The sequence below is a fragment of the Sorex fumeus genome, unplaced genomic scaffold (genome assembly GCF_029834395.1).
Source record: "Sorex fumeus unplaced genomic scaffold, SorFum_2.1 ptg000061l, whole genome shotgun sequence".
Lineage (NCBI taxonomy): Eukaryota > Metazoa > Chordata > Mammalia > Eulipotyphla > Soricidae > Sorex > Sorex fumeus.
In genome coordinates, this window is record NW_026606118.1 from 46,428,357 (window position 1) to 46,442,178 (window position 13,822).

Genomic DNA, 13,822 nt, shown 5'->3' on the forward strand with positions numbered 1-13,822 from the left:
GAGAGATTGTTCAATGGACTGGAACACATGCTTGAAATGTAGGAGGCTTGGGTTGGTCACCACTGCCAGGCCATCCACACCTCCTTAATGATGTTAAATTGAATCTTTCTTATAATAGTTTAGGTAACAGTAGGTAGCAGGTTAACACAAATCCCTTTGCTTGAACATTAATTTGAAAATTAAGGGGCTGGGACAATGGTACAGCAGGTAGGTTGCTTGCCTTGCACGCAGCTGAACCAGGTTTGACTCCAGGTATCCCATATAGTTTACCAAGTACCGCCAGGAGTGATGAAGTTACTCCTGAGTGCAAGATGAGAGTAACCCCTGAGCACCACCCGGTGTGATCCCAAAACAAAAACTGAAAAAGGAAAGAAAACTAAGTACATTTGAAAACATGAACCTTCACTCTGAAGGACATTATGAAACAAGTAAAGAAAAATAGCTTTTGGAAGGAACGTATTTTTGTACTTGTTTTGCTCCAATTTCCGCTACGTAGATGGCTCCCGTCTTCCCACTGACATCTAAGAGATGAGGCAAGACTTGATCTGCTAGTTGGATTGTGCTGATCACAGAGCAATTGCCAATGCTCCCCACCGGTGGTGCTGCCACAAACAAGAGTCTGCTAAGATTCAGCTGGGCTATAACCAAGAATTTTCCATCAGGAGTGAATCTAAGGAAAAGACATGACACCCATCAATTCAGATGAAACTAACATCTCGATTTATTTCTCAATACTTTTTACTCCCATAATCCTAGAAGTGAACTATTTGTTGGGGGGTCTTTGAAGGAGAATTCCAATGGGACCTAATCTGTTTAGGAAAGAACAGATTTGTGATATAAATAAAGACCGGGGGTTGGTTTGTTTTTTCTTTTTCTAAAAAAAATTCTCAGTATTTAATTCTGAGCATTAAAACTCTACATAACATGAAACTACTTAAACTCATGTTACACAGGGAGCGACACTAAAAACTCTGATCTTCATTTTCATTCTATGTTTAAACATTTACCAGGGACTGCAGAGATGGTCTGGCATACCTCACCTCTGACACTTGGGCCCCACAGTACTCAAAGCGCTCAACTGTTTCACTCCTCTGTACACTTCTCCTTTCCAACCCTGCCCTTGTAGAGCTAACCATAGATATTTTAAACTTACAGTTAATTTTTTAAAGGAAAAAAGAGAAACCAAGTAAGGCAAATGTTTCAATGCAAAAAGACACAACTACCTTACTGAAGATGGTCCCTCTTCTGTGAAACAATTTGTCCAAGCTCCTAGCCACTCCCCAGTGACTTTGTCAAACATCTGAATTCTCTTATTTCCTCGGTCAGCAACCCACACCTGAGAAATAAACAAAAAAATTGTTGATTGCAATAACAGAGAAAAAAGGGGGAGAATGAAGAGAATATTTATTTTCTCTAGTTTTACATATGTGATAGCACAGCATTTGCCTTGCACGGGCGGGCAGGCTGACCTGGCTGACCCGGCCCACCAAGGTTCGATTCCTCCGCCTCTCTCGGAGAGCCCAGCAAGCTACCGAGAGTATGGGCAAAGCCTGTATTCGATATGCCAAGCACAGTAACAAGTGTCACAATGGAGACGCTACTGGGCCTGCTCAAGCACATCGATGAACAAGGGGAGGACAGTGACAGTGACCTCATCTAAAACTTAGGGGATGCAAAGATACCTTTTTTCTGAAGTCCTACTTTTAAACAAAAACTAAATTTTTGAAAATTTATAGCTTTTTTGGTGGGGTGGGGTGCTGGTGTTGAGTTTTTTGGCTATACTGGCTGTATTCAGGAAATTTTTTGAGCTCCCAGAAACAACATTTTTCAGAAAATTCTAACGTATCTTTACTAATGGATGTGAGTTAAAGAAGGCACTGCGTTCACTCTGATCAGAAAGAAAAATTCATGGTAGAAAGGCAGTTCATCCCTAAATAATTTCTGAAGATATTTTTTTGATATATGCTTTTTTCTTCCCTGAGGATAATTTTCTTTAAAAGGTTTAGGGATTACTGCCTGAGGTCAACGCAAAGGAGAAATCATAGCTTGGACCCTAGAAAAACACTTTAGACTATTAGCACCGTCTGTGTTAGTCAATGAATACTGATGATTAATATACCAGAATCCCAACTTTCTCGTGCCCTACTTTCAAAGTTCATTTGGTCAGCTATCTTTCTATGATGGGAAATACTTGAATATTTTTATGATCCAAATATTTTTATGATCATTTTATGATCCTATTTATGTCAAAATAGGAAGGATGCTAAATCCTAATTGGAAAGTTTCTTGCTGAGTGAAGATGAAGAAGAGGAAAATGATTAAATTTCCAATGATGTAGATCATGAGTCTGATGCACGCATCCACTGTGCACCAAGAAATTTAGTCACTTAACAAACATGTAAAAGATGAACACCAATGTCGCAGACACTAAGATAATAAGTAAAAGAGAATAATATACTCACGCAGCTCTAATCAGAAAAGTATACATTCTAATATATTAAAAGATTATAATTTAGCATGACAGTTACTATAATAAGGAAGCAAAGTCAGAAAAACATTTGTTTAAAGTTTTGGGAGAGGGAGTCTGGTTACATGACGGTGAGCCCAAATATGATTAAAGGCATATAAAAAGGATGGAAAAAATGCTCAATGGATAGGGGTCGGGAAAAAATGGACTGATACTCGCTTAGAGCTTTCTTTCTGCTCATGAGATAAAGTGGAACTGGTGAGAATAAAAAAGTTGTCTATGTCCCCTTTGCACGCTTCCAACACTTGCCTCTCCCACATCCCAGACATTCTAGAATCCACTTAAGTCTAGAATTACAAATATATTCAAACTCACAGAGTAAGAGTTTTCCTAGGAGGAATTTTTTTTTCCTTACCCAGGTAGCTTTTTCTAATCTATTCCATTATTTGTTCCTTTTGCCCTTTAACTGACAAAGGAAATCTATTTTGCACTTTTCTAAATATATGGCGAAGTCCCTTCATTACAGAACCTACACACCCATGAGACAAGACCTGCTCAGGACCTGCCTAGAACTTGCCTGGTACTCACATTCTCTATCACATATGTATCAGATGGGCAGACATGCATGTGTCCACCCAGGGTCAATGCATGTTTAAACACACACTCAAGACCTCGCTCTACAAACATCTTCAAATATATAGTCCCAGACACAATGACATTGCATTTTTACCCGACCAGCTAAATCAACTGTGACACTGTGAGGTATGTTGAACTTGGTAGGCTCCGTTCCATTCTCTCCACGCAGCCAAAGCATCATGAAATCTAGAGAGAGAAACACATGGGGTTAGAATAAAAATAAAAACACAAAACACTGTCCTCCCATTGTTCATTCATTTGCTGGAGCGGGCCCAGTAATGTCTCTATTTCGAGACTTGTGGTTACTGTGTTTGGTATACTGAATACATCACGGGTAGCTTGCCAGGCTTTTGCCATGCAGGCGAGATACTCTCGTAGCTTGCTGGGCTCTCAGAGAGGGGCAGAGGAATCGAACTCGGCTCAGCCGGGCTGGCTGCACGCAAGGCAAACACCCTACCGCTATGCTATCGTTCCAGCATAACACGGAATATCGCATGCATTTATATAGTATAAGTTGCAGACAAACAATTCCATTAAACCCGTGGGCAACTGTCTCCTGGCAATCTGTGTATTCATTTTCAAATTCTTCTCGCCCACCCCTTTTTAGGGAAATTTCCCAAGCAAGGCTGAGAGGATCTGGGGGTGGTATACTCATACAGATACTGGCCTAACGGTTCATTGCTAGGGCCCAGGGCACCAAGGTCAGTAGGGTCACACCTGGCATTAACTTGGGAAGCCAGTGGCAATAGAGATGGAGCCAGAATACCCGACATGCCAGGCCTGCACCCCTGTGCTCCTCTACTTCTAATTCTTATGCTCTACCAAAAAAATGAAAAGCTCTATGTCAGGCAATTAATCTTACTTAGTTATCAACTTCAATGGAACATTTCATCACTGGAAATCACTGTCATGGCATCTTCTCCCTCAAATTGCTTCTCCTTCCCGACCTATGACTTGGCATCAATATTCTGCAAAACTAGTGCTCATTCAGTCTGTCTTTAGTCTGTTCTTTAGTCTGTTTCCTTTCCTGTCCCTATTACAGGATTAATTCTGGCTAGACCCCGCTTCTTCCATCACTCCCTAAAAAAAGATGTTTATGAGTCCCAAACCTCTAGATGTAGGAATGTGATTCTATTTAGAAACAGGGAATTGGCAGATATAATAACTTTTAGAAATTCTGAGATAATATAGGGAGACCCAAAATCCAATGATGAGAAAGGAAAAGAGATACCACATACACCAGAGACCAGAGAGAGGTCACATGTCACACGTGTGTGAATACACACAGACACACACACACACACACACACACACACACTTACACACACTTAGAATCATTGAATGGATGCAGGAAGAGGCAAGGATCAATTCTTACCTAGAACCTTACAGGGAGAAAGAGCTCTAAAACTGTGAGAATAAATTTTTGTTTTAAATCACCCAATGTTGCATATGGTTTATCCTTGCTCCTCCCACAGGGAGTTTAAGTTTACTGATTACTCCCACAAAAGTGCTCTTGAGGCACACCCAACTCCATCAAGCACCAATACTCCTATATTGTCTTTCTCTTTCCTTTAAGTCCTTTGCATTGTTTATTTAGCAATGCCTTTATTGTATAGACACATGAAGACAGTTAATGCTATGCTTTTGTAACATTGGAGTTAACTGACTTCAAATATTTACTCCTGGGCATCCATCATATTTACACCCCAAAAAGGAGGGCTCCTGCGAGGAACAAGGATGGACCCAGGGCAAGCTGTGAGTTACCCTGGCCCTGAAAAGGGATAAGCTAAGTGCCATATGAAGTATAGTAAGAGCACGGTCATGGAACAAACTCTGTCATGACCCAAAAAGAAGTAACTGAATAAGGACCCTGCTGGGGTTAGGAAAGACTAAGCTGGCCTGAGGACTCTAGTCTGGGATATGTGGCAAGATGTCCCCAGAAAGAGCCAACTTTAAGCTTAATATATCTCTTCCTGTATTCATAAAAAATGACTAGAAATATTATAAGCAAATTTACTATGATTGTTTAAATGGATTACTAGCTGAGGAAAGGAGAAAGCAATTCCCTAGATGGAATCCAGTCCTTGAGTGGATCTCCTAATAATCTAGAGTGCTGAACCCTCAGATGAGATTCTGTCCTTGAGTTAATATCCTAGACCTTGCCCTGAAGAAGTGTTACCTGTTTGTTGTTATGACAATGTTCAACCCCACTTATGTGTACCCTCACCCTTCATGATTTCTATAGAACTATGCTGTAAGGGGATAGAGGGGATGATGGAACCAGGATGGTGAGGGCTCTGACGACTATGGGACTATGACCAAAATTACGACTGTAACTACAATTGTGCTATAATGGAGAGATCAACCACTACTGAGGAGGAGAAGGAAGTAAACCGACTAGCAACAAGTCTGGGGCCCTGTTTCTCCGCTCCCCTGGTCCTTCAGTCCTTTGTCCATTGCCGTGGGTCGGCCAGGGGAGTGGTTCTTAGCCACCAAACACTCTTGTCCCATGCCCGCATGCTTTTCTTTGAAACTCACAACCCAATTTGTGGCAGTGTATGACAACATCACCCACACAGAATGAACCCTATTCAAATATGTCCTAAATTTAGCTCTTCCCTTTATAAAATTTCTTTGAATCTTTGCTTTTTCCCCACTCCAAATTCCTGTATTACCATCATATTCATTAACTAGATAATAAATTGACTCTATAGTATTCAACTGACAGAGTTACTAAAATATATCCTGAGATAACACTGTACCACGTAAATACTCTGCTTCTATACATCACTTTCCTAGTGGGCTAGATAGTACAGGGGCTAAGGCTTTTGCCTTGCACACAGCAGACTGGTTCCCCCTTATGATCCTGAGTTCTTCTAAGAGAGATACTGAGCACACAGACAGGACTAAGTCCTGAGCACCACTGGGTATGGCCCCAAAACATCAAAAACCAATTTCCTATTAAAAATCCAAAGACGACTCTGCTCGAACCCTGCTATCCACCTCCTGCATATCCTATACGAAGTCTCCTGAAGATTCCAGTGTTCAGCCTGAGATCAATGAACGCATCTACTTGAACAATGCAGGATGCAGAGCAGGCAGCACATAAAAACCATAGACCAGTCGATTTACGAGGCTGCCTGAGCTTGGGGTGCCAGTTCCCAGTCTCCTTTCTTTTAACTAAGTCAGACACAACTTATTTCTTGAGTCCTGTGTAAATTCTCATACTGTTCCCAGGTCACTTCAAAGCAAACATGAGGCTTGGGTGAAGAATGACTTCCTGTCACAACCATTCAACTTAGCACTGGTTTCCTAGTTAAACACTTAAACCCTTTATGCACAACTGTGGGTGTTGGTTTTTTGTTTTTGTTGTTGGCTTTTTTTGGCTTTTTGGGCTACACCCAACTGTCATATTATATTACTAGTATTACATAATATTCTTATACAGTAAAATCAAGCCACATACCTTGGGACAACTTGATCAATCTGTTATTCAATCCTCCGTCTCCATCCACAATGTACATATCTCCTGTGTCCTCTACAAATAATTCTGCAGGGTTATCAAACTGAAGGGGATTCAAACCACTGCCTTTTTTGCCTGGGGTACCCAAGACTTGAACAAGATCGCCAAGTGAATTATATTTTTTGACAGTGTGACCATAGGATCCTATAAAGAAAGGCATGCACATTTTACAAAATAACTCTATAGTCACATTTTTCAAGTAAGCTAAAATATGTATATGTATATGTATATGTGTATATACACACACACACACACAGAACAGTCAGAAAAAGTTAACAGGTTTAGAATGTTAGTAGTTAATGAGAAACTGAACTTCATGATCTGCTCATGAATTAAAATTTCAAGGACTCCAAATTTTACATGCTTATTCAAATAAAACTCAAAAAATCGGACACCTTATGCAGATTACTTATAAAGTTAAATTGCTGTTACACATTTAAAAAAAAAAAATCTGGGGCCAACCAATGGTACAGTGGATTGTGCACTTGCCTTGTATGCAGCCGACTGGGTTTGATAACAGCATTCCATATGGTCCCGGAGCCTTTGGCCAGGATTAAGCCCTGCGCACCACCCAGTATGGCCTAACCATCCTCCCCCAGCTAAAAACAAATCTTATGACTCCGAATAAGCACTATTACTAAGAGGAAACGGAAAAGAAGCTAGAAAAGGAAACTGTTACCCCAGTCATTCCCGCAGATTACCACTTTCGGTCCCCCACTAAAATGGTTCTCGAAAACACAGGTTTTTAAAAGTACATTTTCTCTGAGTGCAAACAAATTAAAAATACAATCTATACACTGTTTTCCCCAAGAAGGAAAGTCCTTCAAGCTACTAGGATTTCTCTTCTCACTTGTATTAACATTTCTCTTGAGTTAAATGATCTTACAAGCAAAAGCATAAAGTAGAGTATTTACTAGGGAAAACCCTTCAGGCTGAGGGGAGTAGAAATGGCTCAGGGACACATATATGCAAAGTTCTGAACTCAAATCCAGGCACCACACCCTCTATCCCTTAGGCTGGACTGCTGGTGTGGTTTGTGAGGTCCCCAACACTGCTGGGCTGAAATGCTAGACCAGTTGGCTATGACTGGGAGTAGCCTCTGGACTCCTTCCCACTTACGTGTTCCTGATCCTCCAAATAAATAAAAAATAAATAAACTTTCAGTGATTACTTAAAGAAATATCAAAACCAAACTAAACTGATTAAAGTTCAAAAGAACAATTCTGGGAAGTCTGATTAGGAGACCTCTCCTTTGTAATATGGAAGCCTTCCTTAAATACAACCTCTTCTGAATTAAACTAGGGCCACAGTATAGTGGGCAGGGTACTTGCCTTATATGCACTGACCCCAGTTCAATACCCAGAGGCCCTCCAGGAGTCATCCCTGAGAGTAGAGCCAGGAGTAAGCCTTGAGCACAGCTGGGTGTGCCCAGAAAACAAACAACAAAATTTTAAAATAAAAACACCAGTTTCAAATGTGGTTGAAATAGTTGACTTGCAGCCATATTTTCTTTACAGTGATCTCTTTGAAAACTAACAAAGAAAGGAAAACCTGTTTCCAGACCAGCATGTGGGAAAATAAGCTACACTGAAAGAATGACAGATCAGGTTTTATGTCTAATAATCAGTGAAGTATTTTATTCTAAAAAGTTAAATGAATGTGTAAATGTCATGAATTAAGACTGTAAAAGCTTTGAACAGTAAATAAAATTTTTTTTCTAAAAATGGTATTGCAGTATTAATAAGTCTAGATTTTTTTCCTTTTTTGGGTCAAACCCAGCAATGCTCAGGGGTTACTCTTGGCTTTGCACTCAGGAATTACTCCTGGCGGTGCTCAGGGGACCATATGGGATACCGGGGATTGAACCAGGGTCCGCCGCATGCAAGGCAAATGCCCTACATGCAGTACTATTGCTCCGGCCCCTAGATTTTTTTTTTTTTTAGATTTTTATTAGTGAAACACCATGAGGTACAGTTGTAGATTTACAAATTTTTGTGATCAAATACCCTCGATATTTTTTAAGACAGAATCTTCTTACACAAAACACACAGTTTGAACAAAGGAATTATCAGCTGAGGTTCAGAAATCTTTTGAGTTCCGAGAAAAGATATTAGGTAAAGGCAGTTCTTACAAAAACTGATAGATACTGGGGAAACCAGAGAATTCTTAAATCAAGAATATAAATTTTGCCTAGAAATATTATCTTTATGAACCCACACCTTCCTAAATTCCTGGGATAGTGCCAGGTTATCTCTGGTACTGTGTTGTAAACCACAAGCATGTGAATAGCTATCTCTGAAATCTTATCTCCAGGGCTGTGCTTTAACTCTTTTCAGCATATTTTACTTGATGAAAGCAAGTCTTCAAACATGCTGCAGTCAGGGAAATTTCAGAACATTAACACCAGCAGTTTCTGCAAACCAGGCACTTAGAGCGACAAAGCAGTTAGGATTTCTGAAACAGTTTCTTTCAAAAGGGAACTGCTAAAGGGAATTGGCAAAGGAAACCAAAGCAGTGATTCTACTCATTAGCTTTAGAAAACACCCTTTTACCTGGCTTCACAAAAGAGCTTTAGAATTATTTAATGTGAAATATAGTGATGCCTTCCAGGGGAAAAAGTTCCCCAATCCATTTTTTTTTCCTGATTTGGGGGGCCATACCCTGGGAGATACTCTGGAGCTACTCCTAGAGGGGCTCAGAACATTGTATGACTGAAACATAAGCATGAAAGTTTGTAAATCTGTTACTGTATCTCACGGTGATTCATTTAAAAAAGGGAAAAAAAAAGAGCTACAGGTAGTGCTGGGGATGGAACAAAGTCAAGAATCAACCCTCCGAGTCCCCATTTTTTTCGGTGTTGAAGTGTATGTGGGGCAGAGGGTAGGCAAGATAGAGAAGGGACCAGAATGACAATGATCACGGGGGACAAGAACTGAGTGTTAAAAGTAGATAAACGGGGGCTGGAGAGACAGCACAGTGGGTAGGGCGTTTGCCTTGCACGCGGCCGACCCAGGTTCGATTCCCAGCATCCCACATGGTCCCCTGAGCACCGCCAGGAGTAACTCCTGAGTGCAGAGCCAAGAGTAACCCCTGTGCATTGCCATCACCGGGTGTGACCCAAAAAGCAAAAAAAAAAAAAAAAGCAGTTAAATGGAGATACCAGATACCTTTCAGTATCTGTACTGCAAACCACAATGCCCCCCCCAACCCAGGAGTGGGGGGGGGGGGAGGAAGAGAGAGAGAGAGAGAGAGAGAAAGCTGCCATAGAGGCCTGCTCTGCTGGGAGGGGGTGATGGGAGGGAAACTGGGGACACTGGTGCTGGGAAACGTACACTGGTGGAGGCATGGGTGTTGGAACACTGTATGGCTTAAACCTAATAATGAACAGCTTTGTAAGGGTCTATCTCATAGTGATTCAATAATAAAACCTTAAAAAAAAGTCAACCTTACTCTCAGTCTCCACATTACATTTCTCGATGCTAGAGAAACAAAAGACACTTTTAGAAACAAGCAATTTACTGACTCATAAAAAAATTTTATAACTAAAGTATAATAAAAAATCTGATTTCATTTTGTTTTTAGGCCACACCCAGCAGTTCTCGGGGCTTACTCCTGGCTCTATGCTCAGGGATTACTCCTAGCAGGCTCAGAGGAACCATATGGGATGCCAGGGATGGAGCCAGGGTCTTGCCATGTAGCAAGGCGAGTACCCTCCCTGCTGTATTTTCTCTCCAAGCTGTGATTTCAAAATATCAAGAACATGTGCAAATATTTGATTTCTTGCAAAAAAAAAAATGTAAAAGACATGATGACACATACCGCTTCCTACATCCGTGATCCAAACAGACTGTTCATTCAGTGTACTGGCTGCAAAGATACCATGAGGCATGTCGACCGTATGATTCCAGGACCTTAGAAAATAGCCCTCCTCTGTGAACACGAGTACTTTCTGGATGTTATCGCCTCTCTAAGGAAAATACAAAAAAATAAAAGCTTAGATAGGGTCCAGATCTGTTTTAAGGAAGTAACAAATACAGGGACGGGAAGGAAATGGGATCTAGAGATTAAAAAGAACGGCTGCAGAAGAAAATTCTTGAGAACGGGTGCAGGACATGCATGCAAGATATAGAGAAAATAGGTCACAGGTCACGGTCCTCCCGTTGTTCATCGATTTTGCTTGAGCGGGCCCAGTAACGTCTCCATCATGAGACTTGTTGTTACTGTGCTTGGCATATCGAGTACGTCACAGGTAGCTTGCCAGGCTCTGCCGTGCGGGCAAGATACTCTCCGTAGCTTGCCGGGCTCTCCGAGAGGGGCGGAGGAATCAAATATCCTGTTCTTCCTGAGCCCCTTTATCTTCCCATCTTGCCTGTCTTAAATTCAAAGCAGAGGGCTCACCCATAACCCTCGCAAAGAGAATATAAAGAGGTGGTTTCCCAGCCTTTTCCTGATTCCTACTTAAGAGTTCCCCATGCCCCAGCTTCCTTGCTTTCCCCTGGCCTCACCTTCCCTCCCTTTTCCTTCTCTTCTTTTCCTCAAGTAAAGTTTCTACTGAACTTGGCCACCTATTCTGCAGATATCTGCTTTAAATCTTGGCTGCCCAAGGTCAAGAACCTGAGCATACAATAATGTCCTAACCTTTATCTCAGCAAACAAAAATGAAAAGCTAAAAGGAAACTTTAATAACAAACGTTTTAAAAAAAATTTTCAGGGCAGAGAGAATACGACCCTGACCTTGCATTCAACCAACCCGGACTCCGAAACTGGCCAGGAGTGATCCCTGAGCACTGGGCCAGGAGCGCCACTGGGTATGGCTAAATACCCACTCCCCAAAAAACAACCCACTCCCCCCAAAACAACAAGATATAACTGGTTTTATGAAATAGTCACTAATTGGGGGAACTGCTTACATAGCTAACAGAGTTCTTGTCCAATTCGTGAAATCATTCATTAAATCTACACTGAACTGTATTCAGGCATTTCTAAATGTTTTTAAAGTCTTAATTTTACTTACTTGGCCAACATAAACCAATCCGTTCAGGGAGTCCACGGCAACACAGAAAGTTGCTCCGGTGAAATATTCTGAATATTTCGGCCAATTCACATCTAGCTGGTAGAGAATTTCCTCGTTTTCCCAGGAAATTTGAAAAACAAAATTTCTGAATACCTTCAATAAAAACAAAGACCAAGTTCAGTTTTCCCTCTAAGTTAACTGAGAAAGTGGACTAATTTTTATACATGTCTTGACCCCAGATAATGAGAGGTTTGCTGAAACGAATTGCAAAGATATGGGCTTAGAATCCGATAAAGACTAAGGCGGGGGCCGGAGTGATAGCACAGTGGGTAGGGCGTTTTTTTGCCTTGAACGCGGCCAACCGGGGTTCGATCCCCAGCATCCCATATGGTCCCCCAAGCACCGCCAGGAGTAATTTCTGAGTGCAAAGCCAGGAGTAACCTCTGAGCATTGCTGGGTGCGACACAAAAAGCAAAAAAAAAAAAAAAAAAAGACTAAGGCGACCATGAACAAATCGAAAAAATTACTTGAGGATGTTTTGAGAAGGAAAAAAAACAATGCAAAAACTGCGATGTGTCATATACAACCCTCTAAAACTAGAAAGAAAAAAAAAAACAAGGCAAGAAGTTTGGTCCAGATGCCTTTTTTTTTTTTTGAGGGAGCCTTTGTGGCAACCACCACGGTGTCTCCATCCAACGCGCCCTGCGCACATACCCGAAAGCCATTCCCTCGCCACTCAACTCACAGGAGAGTCACACAACAGCGAATGCAAAATCAAAACTGCAAGAAAAATGCCGGTGCCGGTCGCGAAGACCCAGAAGAATCTCGCCATAATAGACCGATGAGGGAGGCGAACCCTGCAGGAGCCGCAAGGGACACGAGGTTCTTTGCAGCACAGTTACGTGGCCCGCAGGATCCCGCGACAGTAATTCCTTAGCTCCTGTACCCCGATTCTGGAACCATGAAGCTGGAAAGGAAAAAAGAAAAAAAGGCGGGGAAAGCAAACACTCCAGAAAACAGAAAACCAGAACTGGGGTTCCGGATTCTGAGTGCGTCCCGCACAGCCGCTGCCAAGTCAGATGCTCCAAGAGGAGCCAGTGAACATCCTTCCCCGCCCCGAGGGGAGGTCCAGGCTGTTTCTTTGGCCGGCCTATGTAAGGTTGCCTGTAGATATGCCTGAACTTCTAAGAGGTTAATTCTTCTTAATTCAGATCGAAAGACCAAAATCTAGCAAAAATAAATTACAATGTCATCAGTGTAGGAAACAATTCAAAAATAAAATACACTTCCGAGCTCGGGGAAGGATCTCTTGTGGCACCCCACTCTTGAGAGATACAGGCAAACGACGTAGACACCTACGTTCCCACATCAGGACCCTTCCCCGGCTTTCGGGAAGGAACGGCCTGCGCGGGCGGCGCAGAGTTGAGTTCATTCAGGCGCGACGAACTGCGTGGAAGGTCCCCCCTATTGGCTGGTGGGGGGGCTGTAGGGCTAACCGGAAAGGGCACCTGGTGCTGTCGTTCTGCGGTGTTCACGAGTCCCCCTGCCCGAGATCGCGCCCCCCTCCCCCCGTCGCCCGACTCGCGGTGCTCCCCGACAGCCGGCCCCGCTCCCGGAAGCCGTGGCAGCTGGTAACAAAGAGCCTTGCCAGGCCGCCGCAGTCCGGGCGCCGGGGCCCAGGGGAGCCCGGCGTTCTTGCTGGTGGGGGCTGAGCGCGAGCCCTGGACATGCATCCAGCTCGGCGGCGGTGAAGGGACGGCGGCCGGCGGCGGGGACGCTGGTGCGGCCCAGGAGCTCGGCGTCTGGGTCCTGGCCGTCGGCGGGGCTCGGTCGCCCGGTGCTTCTGTGCTCCCGCGTGCTCCAGCGGGGAAGCTGCGCCCCCGCCTTGGCTCGGGCTGGCGTGTTGGCCCGCCGCTGGCCGAGCCCCGGGTTTCTCTGCGGGAATCGGGAGAACCCGGCTCTTCTCCGAGGTGTCTGGAAGCTTTGTGTCCAGGAACTAGGGGATGGGAAACCCGAGGGGGGTTTGTTTTTAAATGGAAAGTTTTTGTAAGTCTCCTTTTTGAGGCTTTTTTTTTTTTTGCAAGAGTTTGAAGTGCTCTACCTCTTCGCATCCTTTTTCCTGCTCTTCCTCTTCCATAGCTGGAAACATTTTTTGTTTTGTTTTGTTTTTTAACTCTCAGAG

At 43.0% G+C, this 13,822-nt stretch overlaps 1 protein-coding gene across 1 annotated transcript; it reads right to left on the reverse strand.

Annotated features, from left to right (window-relative positions):
* Positions 1-368: 368 nt before the first annotated feature.
* NHLRC3 (NHL repeat containing 3) lies at positions 369-13,751 on the reverse strand. The gene is made up of 8 exons (XM_056126371.1): positions 13,742-13,751; positions 13,000-13,636; positions 11,641-11,785; positions 10,446-10,593; positions 6,570-6,770; positions 3,198-3,289; positions 1,224-1,336; positions 369-670 (listed from the first exon to the last, which is right to left on the reverse strand). The coding sequence occupies exons 1-8, from the start codon at positions 13,749-13,751 to the stop codon at positions 418-420; spliced, it is 1,599 nt and encodes a 532-aa protein (XP_055982346.1). The 3' UTR covers positions 369-417.
* Positions 13,752-13,822: the final 71 nt, after the last annotated feature.